Source organism: Eleginops maclovinus, chromosome 4 (assembly GCF_036324505.1).
Source record: "Eleginops maclovinus isolate JMC-PN-2008 ecotype Puerto Natales chromosome 4, JC_Emac_rtc_rv5, whole genome shotgun sequence".
NCBI classification, from domain to species: Eukaryota; Metazoa; Chordata; class Actinopteri; order Perciformes; family Eleginopidae; genus Eleginops; species Eleginops maclovinus.
Window position 1 is genome coordinate 36,103,908 of NC_086352.1, and position 13,813 is coordinate 36,117,720.

Here is a 13,813-nt window from a genome sequence, read left to right on the forward strand (position 1 = left end):
CAGTTTTTCAGACTTGATTCATTCTTTTAACATTTGACTCTTTATTGATGGTGACATTAGCAACCACATTTCTGTGCCCTTTATCAAACTGTCAATAAAATGCTCTTCAGTTCTCTCCTGACTCTAACACACATCTCACAGTGTCTTCTAAGAAAGCCCTGCAGGTTGGAATCCTGCCTACCTGCCGATCTGATAGGCCAGCTCTCGGGCCCGGCTGCATGTGTCCTGGGAGGAGTTCTCACTGGCCATGTAGCAGGTGGTGAACATGTGACCACACAGCTCCATAGGGCTCTGGGGACAGTAGGTGTCTTCCCCTACCACTCTGCGAACATCTTCCAGCACCCGGCTGTCTGAAAGAGGGTAGTAGAGGGAGGGGGGGGGGGATGGAGTGGTTGCTTTACAAAATAATCATTCCACAGCCATTAACACACCTCGGCACAGCACTAAGCGCCTTGGAAACGCCTTTGTACCTGTAGCCATCAGGCACACCAAGGGGTTAACCATGTGACCCACTGACAATAACCCGGACTGCACATAAAGACTGCACATAAAGACTGCACTTTTACACAATAACTTTGACTGCATATTCTTTCTGCACACATACATGTGTACATTTTTAACAATATTTTCGTTACTTATCTGTATATATTTATTATTTAAATTTGTGTTTCATATCCCTGTGTGAACCTGTACTGTTTTTCCTCTCTGTTGCTGCATAAACACTTGAATTTCCCCATGGGGATTAACCCATTTAGGCCTAAAACGCCTGGAGAAAATGCCTGTAAAAACTATGGCCGATTTTACAATAACCCCCTAAAACCTGAAGTTTTTCTGGAAATTCAGCAATTGTGTCAACGCCTACTAAATAATTGATTTCTCAGCCTCTGTAGCATATAAAAAACAACATTCAAAAAGTATTTGAGAATATCACTACATTCACTAACTTCAGAATTCCCTCCGCGGTCTGCCATGATTGCTCGAAAAAAAATCAGAACAATGCCACGTGTATATTCTGATGCATTTCATTGGGCTAAGAGGCCGATAATTAATCCAAAAAAATACCACAGAGCTCTTGTACCAGAAAATGACGTATCCGCTTTCCCCGCTTAAATGGGTTAACAAAAGGTACATCTTATCTTATCTTATTCCCAAAGACAATGAAGGTCTCTCAAATGCAAAATAAACTTTGGCCTTCCATTATTCGCGAAATGGGCGAAAAACATTTGCTTTCCGTTTTGCCAAAGCAAATATGCATTTGAACTAGACACAAACTTCAACATTCAGGAGGATCACGCTACAGAGCAGGTTCAACAGAGCCTGGATCTCTCTGTGTTATCGGGTTTAACTAACCCTAACAGATGTGATCTCGCCAAGCGCTGGTTATCACCTCGGTAACACAACCCAGGAATTCTGAGTGTGGCTATGAGTGCATTCACATGAAAGGGGCGGAGTTAGCAGCATTTGACCAATCACAAACCTGGACAAGGGTACTGACATACTTTACGAAGTGAACTATAAAATAAGACACATATGAAGAAGTTAAACTTTGTACATCCATGATTTAAAAACACAATCCAGGATAAAAGCTACATATGTGCAGATTTGAGTATAGGAAGAACAGCTTGCATAAAAACCTCAGACATCTTAATTCATCATCTTAATGTGTTTTTAAATGCACTATTGTAGAACATAATAGAATATATCATTCAACCCCAAAAATAAATATAAAAACATAATTAAATGCTGTGTCTTTAAGACATGTCTTAAGACGCTGCTTGGCCTATTTTCATTTCTTAAAGACAGTGGTGGTGTAGTGGTGGAGTTTATTTGTCCTGTCTTTTACACTTTCTTTCCTGCCCCACACCTATCCTGGTTGTGTGTGCTCTTGTAAAACGGTTTCCATATCTTCAAATATACAGTCACTGCATACATAGAAGTATATTACTGAATGATGTATGTCGATAGTTGCATTGAGAGTGTGTGTGTGTGTGTGTGTGTGTGTGTGTGTGTGTGTGTGTGTGTGTGTGTGTGTGTGTGTGTGTGTGTGTGTGTGTGTGTGTGTGTATACACTACAGTGAAGAGAAGGAAAGTGACTCACTGCCGTCCTGTATGGCCTGGCAGAGCAGCACGCACATGGAGTGGACGATGCATGCGGTGGAGGAGCTGTCCACACCTCCACTCAGAGGCAACAGGAAGCCAGCCTGCAGCACACATCACAACCATCACACACACCAAAACAGCTTCTTAGGTTCAGAGTGTTTTACACCTAATGATCGCAATGGGATAGTCACAACATTTCAGTGTTCCTCCTCACCTGTCCACTCCTCCTCAGGTAGTCCCACAGCCAGCAGGCCGGCCCTAGACTGGACAACACAGATGTCAGCAGTTTAGATTTTTTTAAATGTGACCTTTCACAAGCTACTAGATTATACTGGTTTTCTTTTCAGAACGAAATACACATTTTGTAGCAGATGAGATGTATGCATGTGTACCTGATCTCCTCCTCTGGTGTATGAAAGTGCCATGTTATTGGTTGGTGTGTATGCAGGTAGATATCATCACTACTGGATAATGAGAAGTCAACCTTGACCCTGTGGCAAGGTTTAGGATCACTTTCCTACAACACAGAAGAATGTGAGTGAGAGGATGTGGAGGAAGACTGTGTAGAAATGCTAAAATGTGACCTATTATCCCCTTACCTATCACTAATACAACAAAGCTTAGTTATTGGCCACTTTTGTTAGCATTAGCATGCCAGTCAGTACGCTGCTGTACACCAGGTTTACCACCACATTCACTATCTTTATGTTAGCTGAGGCTGATATTGGACATCAGGGGGCTTCAGACGTAATGGAAGAAAACAAGTGAAGTCACTGAGGGGCGGGCGGAAGGGGTTTAGAGTGATTGTCCATCAATTTGAGAGTTGATGGTTCGATCCCCAGCTGTCGACATGTGGAAGTGTCCTTGGTCAATATACATATGGTAATGGCCAACAGTGTGTGTGAATGTGTATTACTCCTGATTAGCAGGTGTGTGAAAGCTGACCTTTATTTGAAGAAGCACTTTAAGCGGACTGGAAGGGTGCAATTTAAGCGCAATTTTGTTCTACCATAAAGGCCATCATTCTGCAGCTCTGTACACAGTCGGAGGGTCTCACCATGTTTGGCTGGCACACTTCCCCTCTGTAGCTACGCACATCCTCAAGGTCAAGAGTGGCAGTAATCACCTCCTAACACACACACACACACACACACACACACACACACACACACACACACACACACACACACACACACACACACACACACACACACACACACACACACACACACACACACACACACACACACACACACACACACACACACACACACACACACACACACACACACACACACACACACACACACACACACACACACACACACACACACAATGGTGTATCAGATATCAATATCTTTCAAGGCGTTGTATAAAAGAAAGACGTTCTGGGATCCTGACAGCACTCTCTAGTGTGCTCTGGCTCTCTCAATGTCATCCATACCACATCGCTCAGGGAGAACTGTGCTCCCTGAGCCACGATGTCTCCATTGATGGCCACCATGGCGCAGCCATCGTAGTAGACACGGTCTCCATCGCAGCCCCTCTGGTTGGCGTACAGATAGATACCTCCACTCTGGAACAACACCAGCCGTACAAGAATTGCAGTACAGGTTTTCAGTTACATCTGTCGCTACCTGTTCTATACCGGAAACCTGATCGTTTCGGCGCATGAGAAAGTGTTAACGTTTTTGAAAAACTGTATTGAACAACTGTTTCAACACAAACATCCAACGAATAAAATACTATCGAACTGAAGGCATTATAGATAAAGAAAAAGAAAGGAAAATAAATCTGTTTAGGAAAGCCTTTTGAAATAATTTTGTCTTGATAACAAAAAAGATTGTGCTAATGAGTACTTCTATTTAAGTAAAGGATCTTATTACGTTTCCAAAGTTGAATAAATTTAGTATACCTTGATATATTTCATTGTTCATAGTTGAAAGACTTTAAAAATTACTTTATTTAAGCTATGCAAACATTTTACTAGCTTTTCTTTGTTGATACATGACAAAGTGCGATCCATATTTTAAACATTCTTCACCAAAAAAAGAGAGAACGTGTTTATTTTAAGTACCAAATTAAGTCTTCTACTTTATGACTAAATATTTGCACAAGCGTAGAACCGAGCGTGTTTCCGGTACGGATCGGTTAATGACAACATCCTCAAGACAGATAATGGGCATTTTTCAATACCAAGAATGCAAAGAACGGACTTGTGTACTTGGGGAGAACTTTCTTTCGAGTTGTTCTTGGAAGAATGAACTTGCAAGTTGACGAGCACACAGAGCTGTTGGCGGTTTGAGACGATGCGTACTTGCTGGTATTGCGCAATACACAATTGTGGAGCTTGTCAACTCTGAAAACGTTTGAGCAGATTTTGAATTCGCCATCGATTTTCGTAAAACTGCTAATATTTTAAATCTAAACCCTTGATTTCTCGCCTCAAAGTGAATTTGTAGTGATGAAATAGCATACGAAAACAGTAAAAACGTACCGTTGTTCAATGGTGTCGAGTAATTTTCCGCTCCTCGCTTAAATGCCGAAATGAATGCTGGGATATATTCGCTGCCGAGTTAACACAAGTTAGCATCCGATGCATCCTTGGTAAAATGGGCGTGTCGACAACATTTCCCGGAATACATCCGGGAACTTTATCCGTTCTTGGGTTTGGGACAGTACTTGGGCAGCAAGAGATGACGTTTCACAAGAACACGAGCACAGGAGTACAGACAAGAACGCATATTGAGAAAGGCCCAATGTGCTAAGAACACTGGGTGTCACTGCTTCCTGTTCCTCTGGAACAACACTGCCCTCTGGTGATCTCTGCATTGCCTGAGAAGGTCCTGTACAGAAGGCTGACATATAAAACAAAGCCCTACATCAAATATGTGGAAGGTGCCGATAGAGCTGAATGACTTCAGGAAAATATGTAACTGCTTTTCTGATAAGTATTGCAGTTAGGATGTCCAATACTTGTAAATTAAATTCTAGAGCTGTAATGAAGGGCGTTGGGGAAGAGCTGGCGAGAGAAAGCTAAGCATTTCCTAAGTTATGGCTCCCTCAAATATTGTTCACAACATATAAAGACTATCGGAACACACTGAAATCAACCGATGTTCCCTAAACATCTCATATGCAGGACACTGCTACGCTGCAGGACTGCAGGGAGGTAGGCCTTTCAAGATTCAGAGAAATACATTCTTTCAAAGTGATGTTGTGTGCTGGGTAAAACAAGTATGATGGTTGGTCAATGTGAGCCTTCTCTATAGGGAGGCCCCCTGCTCAATACCTGTATTTGTCTTTTGGAAGCTTTGGAACAGAAAGCTCTTTTATGTATTTGTTTATTTATTTTGTTGTTTTTATGTTTGTGTTTTTTAATAACAAATGTATTTTGGATGATGGATGTAAAAAGGTATCTTATGTTTGTCTTATCAAATATGACATACAATGTAAAAGAATACTAAACATACAGCTCCAGATGGCAGCCTGTTGCAGCAGCTCCCTGTGTTTATTGACATAGTGTGTTTTTAACTACTTTTATTCATCTTTTTTCCACATATTTACTTTAAGGTCCTATATTAGGCTTTTGGGGGTTTTCCCTTTCCTGTAGTGTGTTACTTATGTTTGTGTGCATGTAATAGGTCTGCAAAAGCTAAAATCCCAAAGTTCAGGCCAGAGGGAGATCCTCTCCCATATCCCTCCATCCTGCCTGAAACGCCTTGATTGGATTCCTTTCTTTACTTCCTGGTTCAGTTCCGTATCACACTGACCTCACCGTAATACAGAACTGAATAAGCCAATAGCAGTGTGAGCCGCTCCGTAAAGCCGACCCTAGCGGAGGAGCCAGGGGGAGGAGAAGCTGCCACTTATGCTGCAAACCAAAACTTTCTTTGTTTGCCATACCTAATGAAGAAGATGTGAAGAACAAGTGGCTTGCATTTCTTTTTACCACTATTCCCCCGGAGCAAAAACCCAAATTATGGTTGTGTTCTCGACATTTCACTGAATTGTGGAGCTGTTGTGGGAGTTGAGCCTGAAGCACACTGCTTGCCTCGGCAAAGTTGCAAGCTAACGCTATCAACGCTACACTACCACGCAGAAATACGGCGATGGTGTTTCATCACAACACGTTAACCTCTTAAGCCCAGAAGCAGCAACTTGTAAGAAACAACATCTCAGGGCATGTTAACATTTAACAACCTATTAATGTGGCATACCCACTTAACGGGAATAAACTCAGCTACCAGATCACATTAACCATTTTTACCAAAACGAAACATAGTTCCAACACCAAGCGTCTCAATCAGCACTGAACGAAAATGAGCTAACGCTACATAGCACCGAGTGAGCTACGGCGATTTCTTTACTTCATGCTGTCTGCACAACCCACATATCATATGAAACCTGAGATTCCACAGATTACATTGGTATAAGTCTGATCACTGTAAGACCGACTGTAAGACTCACTCAACTAGCAGCCAAGAAAGAGCAAGAAAACGGCTTCACTTTACAGAGCCATAGCTATAAACAGTCTTTGCTGTTTGTGATCAAAAGTTGTGTTCAAGGTCATAAAAACACTGCTGAAGGTTAAGCCAATGTCTCTGTGTCACTTTGAAATGATTACTGATAATCCATCATTATTTATTTATAACAAACTGGTATGGCACAACAACCGATGCTATTTTTCCAGTTTTATTCAGGGGTGGGACATTTGACAAATCTCTAAGCGGTTGACCAATCACAGCAGAGTCGCCAGCTAACCAATCAGAGCAGATTGCGCTTTTGCAAAGGAGGGGGCATGGGTTCTTCAGACCATTTTCAGACTGAGTGAAAAGTGGTAATTTATGCACAGGCAGTGTGAGGAAAATAAAGTGTTTTTTCAACATTGAAGCATGAAAACATGTCATAGTGGAGCAACAAAATACATATATGGACCTGAAAAGTAGCATAATAGGGGTCCTTTAAGTTTTGAACAGCCACGTTCACGTTCTGTTTCGAACGTTTTATGGTTATTTTTCTGTTACGTTTTGCATTTTCACCCTCAAAGGACGGACGACATTGTTTTCACCCGCGACCAGCTGATGTCCAGGGATGTCATGCAGACTTGCATGACATCCCGGAGGAGCTTCGGAGGCATCAGCGAGGCTGCAGGGCTGGAGCCATGCTTAAGAAGAAGAAGATGAAGAAAAGGTGATATAAGCCTCCCGTACCTGAGGGACATGCTCCAGCAGAACAATAGCAAGGCACTGGCAAGGGCTAACGAGCTGAACACCTTCTTCAATAGGTTCAGCTCTCCACCCTCTACTGTCTCCTCCACTTCACACCTCACCTCCACCACTCATCCGGGCTTCAACATCCCCCGCACTGCTCTACGTGCCTTTGACCCCCCCACACTATCCCCCCTGTTGAACACTCTAAACTCTACTTCTTCACCTTTGATGTCCCTTCCTGCTACTGAGCCATCAGACCCCCTCCCCCGCCTCACTGTGACTACAGGCCAGGTGAAGACACAGCTGGAGAAACTACACTAAGGCAAATCTGCAGGCCCGGACGGCATCAGCCCCAGGGTTCTGAAGACCTGCGGCAGCCAGCTGTCTCCTGTTCTTCAACACCTGTTCAACCTGAGCCTGTTCCTGGAGACCATCCCGGTGCTGTGGAAGACGTCCTGCGTTGTTCCTGTCCCTAAAAAGACGACTCCTTCTGGGCTCAATGACTATGGGCCAGTAGCTCTCACATCTCATGTGATGAAGGAGCTGGAGAGACTGGTCTTGTCCCATCTCAGAACGCAAGTGAGATCATTTCTAGACCCTCTGCAATTTGCCTACCAGCCTCACCTGGGGGTGGACGATGCTTTTATCTACCTGCTGCAGCGTGCTCACTCGTACCTGGATGGATCGGGATGCACTGTGAGAATCGCCTTTGATTTCTCCAGTGCATTCAACACGATCCAGCCACGGCTACTGAGTGACAAGCTGCAGGCTATGAGGGTAGACGCGTCCACCATCTCCTGGATTACCAACTACCTCACAGACAGGCCACAGTATGTCCGGCTGGGCAGTGTTCTGTCTGATGTGGTGGTTGGTAGTACAGGAGCCCCACAGGGAACTGTGCTGTCTCCTTTCCTGTTCACCTTATACACCACTGACTTTAAATACAACTCAGAGTCATGCCACCTGCAGAAATGAGGGATGGACAGGAGGAGGAGTACAGAGCGCTGATGGAGGATTTCGTGGAGTGGACTGGAAGAAACCATCTGCTTCTGAATGTGAACAAGACCAGAGAGATGGTCATTGATTTCAGGAGGAAGAGGACGTCTCCACTGCCCCTGTGCATTCTGGGTGAGGATGTTGTTGTGGTGGAGGACTACAAATACTTGGGAGTGCACCTTGACAACGGACTGAACTGGAGGGCCAACACTGACGCTGTTTACAAGAAGGGGATGAGTCGACTCTATTTCCTGAGGAAACTGAGATCCTTCAACAGCAAGTTATGGCTCCCTCAGCAAGATGTTGGAGATCTTCTACCAGTCTTTTGTTGCTAGTGCACTCTCCTTTGCTGCGGTTTGTTGGGGGGGCAGCATCAGGGCCGGTGACGACAGCAGAATCAATAAACTAATTAAGAAAGGTGGCTCTGTCATCAGCATCAAACTGAACAATTTTGAGGCTGTGATGGAGAGGAGGACTCTGAACAAACTGTTGTCCATCATGGATAACCCCACCCACCCTCTCCACCTGCAGCTGGAAGGACAGCAGAGCTCCTTCTCCAACAGACTGCTCCAGCTCCGCTGTCACAAGGACAGATACAGGAGAACATTCCTACCTACTGCAATAACTCTGTACAATGATACCGCTCTGGCTGGAAGACAACTCACTGCTCCATAGCCTCTCTTGTGAACTGGACTCAACATGCACTCCTTCACACTTAACATTGTACATTTACATTACACTGATTTAATATTCCATTTCATTGCCTTATTTGCACATTTGTATATTTCTCATTTTCATTTTATTTTTATTTTTTAGTTCTAATTATTTGTTATTTGTTTTGCTTCTTTTTGTATTTTGCTGCTGCAACGAAAACGTTTTCCCAGTTTGGGATAAATGAAGTTTTTTTGATTCTGGCAGCCATTCCAGTGTCTGTTGAATTCCAACACAGAAAATTGTCAGTAGTTTATAGAATACAATTAAAAACATGTTTTAAGTTAACTCAAAGACACACCTAAAAATAATAAAACAAAACAAACTGATAATTCTGCAGTGGTCTATATATATCTATATTGTAGTAATAATTATATAATCTATGTATAATTGTAAGTTTATTTTGTATGTAGACAAACATTTAGATGTACATTTGGTTAAAAATGTTGTAAAAAAACTTTCGGATGTGTAATTAGTTAGATCATTCGTTTATATATAATTTGTAAGTCAATAATATTTTTGTTTATCAATTTGATACTGCTTAGGTTTGTACAGTATCATAATTATCTTGTTTCATTTTTGTATTATTATTATTTTTCTATTATTGTTTTACATGCTCAAAATCAAAACTTTTACAAATCTAATTTAAGTTTATAGTGCATGTTAGCAAAGGCTCCACATTTTATTGTGCTGATGTGTGTGGCCCCTGGTTGAAGTTTACCTTGGTGGTGGCTGACTTGATCAGGTTGACTCTTTGGTCGGCTTTGCGCAACTCGTGGTGGCTGGCAGAAGCATTAGTGAAGATTTCAACTCCATCCAGACCCATCTGAATATGGGGACTGAGAGAAACAGGTTCCCTCATCATGATAGGTAAAGACTACAACACCCATGCAATCCCCATACAGTCCTCTGTTGCGTCACCTTCTGGGGTTCCACAGCTCGGCACATAACTCAGTTCCTAGGCAGGTGTCCTTCGTGGACAGCACGCAGTCACCGAATGGGACAGTGTCCTGCAAGATACAAGCATTCTGTGTGCTAATGTTTCCTGTGCACAACCAATTGCCTGGTCCCCGTTTTACTGATCAGAGTAAGCTAAACACAGATGATGAAGGGGTTTTTTACCTGCCCTGTTACCTCCTGGATAATTCTGGGCAGGAAATACTCCTCGACACGCCTTAAAGACACAAGCAAACAGATTAAATCATCAGTTAAGGCATCAAGTGCCTCTTTGAAAATACGACCTAATAAAGTCCTAGGCCCTTTTTTCATACGTTTGGCCCGCCTGGTCTATTTGGGTGAAAACGTTATTAAAACATGAACCCTGTACTGCGTAAGTAATATACATGTTTTATACATAAAAAGCTAAGCTATCAGCATATGTAGGCTGCAGGGCTGTCACATGGCTGTACAAATAGTAATGAGTCCAGAAGAATAAACAAGATGAAGATGTTATCATTCAGAAATGTATTCATATCCCACAGTGATAAGTAGTCTTTAAAAAGGTCCCCTATTATGCGAAATGCACTTTCTGCTGTCTTTTATACATTCATATGTGTCCCTGGTGTGTAAGGAGACTCACAAAGTGTAAGAAAATACAACCCTCTCTCTTTTCCCCCTTACCCACATCTCTCTAAAAACGGGGTACAAACGAGCTGATCCAGATGTGCGTCAGTTATGACGTCATATCGTAAATGTGGGCTGGCTTTACATTGAACTCCTGGCAACGTCCCACCCACATGAAACGTCCCAAGCTATCGTCTCCCATATACAGTCGGTGAGCTGAATCCCCTCCGCAACTGTGTGTGTGTTCAGCAGGATGTCTGCAGGAGGGACTTATGGTGCGTTCACACCGGACGGGATGCTCATATTCGCATCGCTCATATTGCTCCAGTCTCACTGCGCCTGTCAAGTTTTTTTTATCGCGTCATTCAAAATAAACTCCAGTTGACATACCGCTGGTATTGTCGCTTCAAAGCAAAATACTGTTTGTTTCTTTCTGCAAGGTTATCATGGAAGATGTTACGACCATTGCTGCATTGTACCTTTTTTGGAAGTCCTACAAACGTAGCAACAAACGCCGTCGTGTGTGGGTTAACAGTGTCATGCAGCGTCGCCCACAGTTAGGTGATTTTAATTGTCTTATCCAGGAACTGCACCTTGATGACTGCCGTTTTCAATGGTATATGAGGATGACCAGTGAGCAGTTTGATGATCTGCTAGCTCAGATTGGTGTCAGGATTTCACGGATGGAAAAAAAAAATACAGGCGTTCCATCTTAGCTGCGGAGTGCCCGTCCATCTGTCTCCGGTAAGTGGCTTTTTTGAATTAGCGTGTTAATATGAATGAATAATATTGAATGAATCTAACACGTTATGGTGAATCAATACCACATCACTATGAACCAAATATGAACTTTGTTGTTATTTATTTATTTACATTTAACTGTTGATTTTATATTTCACATCATTAATCCTAATTTGCAGAGTAACTAAAGGTATATAATAAATGTAGTGGAATAAAAGTACACCATTTACCTCTGAACTGTAGTGGTGTAGAAGTACAAAGTAAAAAATGAAAATACCCAAGTAGTAGTGCAATTACCTCAAAATTGTACTTAAGCAAAGTACTGGAGTAAATTACTTTTACACCATTGTATTACTTCATTAAACTTATGTTGTTTTCTTTTCTTTTTTTGTGTTGCAGATATCTCGCCACTGGAGATTCATACCACACAACTGCTAACAGCTTTCGTGTTGGTGTCTCTACTGTCGCAAATATTATCCCTGATGTGGTCACTGCTATTTGGGACTGCCTTGTGGAGGAGTTCATGGCTGTTCCCCCCACAGAGGAGTGGAGGTCAATTGCAGAAAAGTTTAAAGAGCGGTGGAACTTCCCTCTCTGCTGTGGAGCATTGGATGGGAAACATGTTGTCCTACAAGCACCTGAAAACACGGGATCCCAGTTCTTTAATTACAAGGGAACATTCTCCCTTGTTTTTTTGGCAGTTGTGGATTCCCAGTATTGTTTCCCGGCTAATTGATGTTGGGGGCTACGGTAGAACTAGCGATGGTGGCATTCTGGCTAACTCTGATTTTGGTCAAGCCCTGCAATCTGGCACCCTCCAACTGCCCACTGGCCGGCCACTTCCAGGTGGTGACCACCTGGGACCCCTGCCACATGTCTTTGTTGCAGATGAGGCTTTTCCTCTCAAGGAAAAATGAATGAGGCCATTCCCCAGGCGCAACCTTCCCAGAGAGTGTTCAATTACCACTGAATTTCCCCACGGGGATTAATAAAGGTACATCTTATCTAATCTGTCTCGAGCTCGGCTTGTTGTGGAGAATGCCTATGGTATTCTTTCATCTCAGTGGAGGATGTACAGGCGTGTAATTGAGGTCCAGCCAGAAGTTGCTGAGAAATGTGTGAAGGCTACCTGTATTCTCCATTACTTATTGCGCAGGACAACCCAGGCAAACACACAAAGGGCATTCTACGTTGCTGATGTGGAGTCACTGCCAGGTCTGGGAAGAATTGCAGCCAACAACTCCGCAAGAGAGGCCATCAGAGTTCGGGAGGTCTTTACATCCTATGCCAATGCAGAGGGAACGGTCCCAGGGCAAGACAATGTGTAATGCACCAGCACATCTTAAAAGGCTCTTTTAAGAGCCACCCACACATACTATTGAGCAACCTCCTGCAACATGTCTTTATTTCTAAAATAACATTTGTTTTCTGCTTTTTAAATTACTTTATGATTATAGGTAAAACATTTATAGAAGTCTATTTTGACATAATAGAATTATGAAATAATACAGTCTCTTTTTTGTTTCTAGAAATAATTGCGGGAGCCATTATTTGTGTGTTGTTGGCATGTACATTTTTGGCATGTCAATTTAATTTGTTTATATTTATCTTGCTATATTGTTTTAAACACTTGGTGGCAGTGATTAGCTACACTGAGGTGTATAAATAGGGCCATAGGTTACACGTAAGGGAGGAACACAGGTGAAGAGAGCATATAGTTCTTACTAGACTCCAGGGTAAAAGTAGAAGTACTCAGATCTTGTACTTGAGTAAAAGTAGAAGTACTCAGATCTTGTACTTGAGTAAAAGTAGAAGTAACAGAGTGTAGGAATACTCTGTTACAGTAAAAGTCCTGTATTCAAAATGTTCCTACCTCAAAATTGTACTCAAGTGTAGTGCTGGAGTAAATGTACTTTACACCAATGTGCACAATTCAATCACCTTAATTACATACTTTACAGTTTGTAGCGCAGATGTGATGACCATAAAGAAACCTAAAGGGAAGTACGTAATGGTGTTTCGTTTTTGTTTTAACTACATTTTAAAAATAGAAGAAGAAAATAACATTACGTGAGTTATATTAAACAAAGTTGTTTTTATTTTTTGAATGTTTGTTAAAATATATCAGAATAAATATATAAGGGTAAAAAATGGGTAAAAAAATTGTCAACCCATGGCAGGTAATCTATTCAAAATTCAAAATTCAGCACAACGCTGCTTGCTTCATAAATAAGTTTATACATTTCAAACTTTACAGAGTTCTTCTGCTGCATTGGCAATCTTTGCAGTGAAGGAAGCCGGCTTTTGAGGAAGACTTCATTTTTGATAGCGCTTCTGACAAAGGCAACCTGCCCATCCTCGGACTCTCAGCGACAAATGTTTGTTCCTGCTGTCGCTACGCATCACATACAGCCTACTCATTATATGACGGAACTCTCAAGGCCAAAGACCTGTCAAAAACCTCTGTAATGATCCGATTTTACCCAAAA

General features: G+C 42.3%; 1 protein-coding gene across 2 annotated transcripts in view; it reads right to left on the reverse strand.

The window, feature by feature from the left end:
* nadsyn1 (NAD synthetase 1) overlaps positions 1 to 13,813 on the reverse strand; it is a 39,682-nt gene that overhangs the window by 22,558 nt on the left and 3,311 nt on the right. For both annotated transcript variants that reach the window (XM_063882564.1, XM_063882563.1), the window contains 9 exons: positions 10,143 to 10,194; positions 9,942 to 10,030; positions 9,742 to 9,859; positions 3,545 to 3,676; positions 3,158 to 3,229; positions 2,493 to 2,617; positions 2,315 to 2,363; positions 2,099 to 2,201; positions 182 to 350 (listed from right to left, as the gene is read on the reverse strand). In XM_063882564.1, coding sequence (XP_063738634.1) covers positions 182 to 350; positions 2,099 to 2,201; positions 2,315 to 2,363; positions 2,493 to 2,617; positions 3,158 to 3,229; positions 3,545 to 3,676; positions 9,742 to 9,859; positions 9,942 to 10,030; positions 10,143 to 10,194 — 909 coding nt within the window. The remainder of the gene's footprint in view (positions 1 to 181; positions 351 to 2,098; positions 2,202 to 2,314; positions 2,364 to 2,492; positions 2,618 to 3,157; positions 3,230 to 3,544; positions 3,677 to 9,741; positions 9,860 to 9,941; positions 10,031 to 10,142; positions 10,195 to 13,813) is intronic.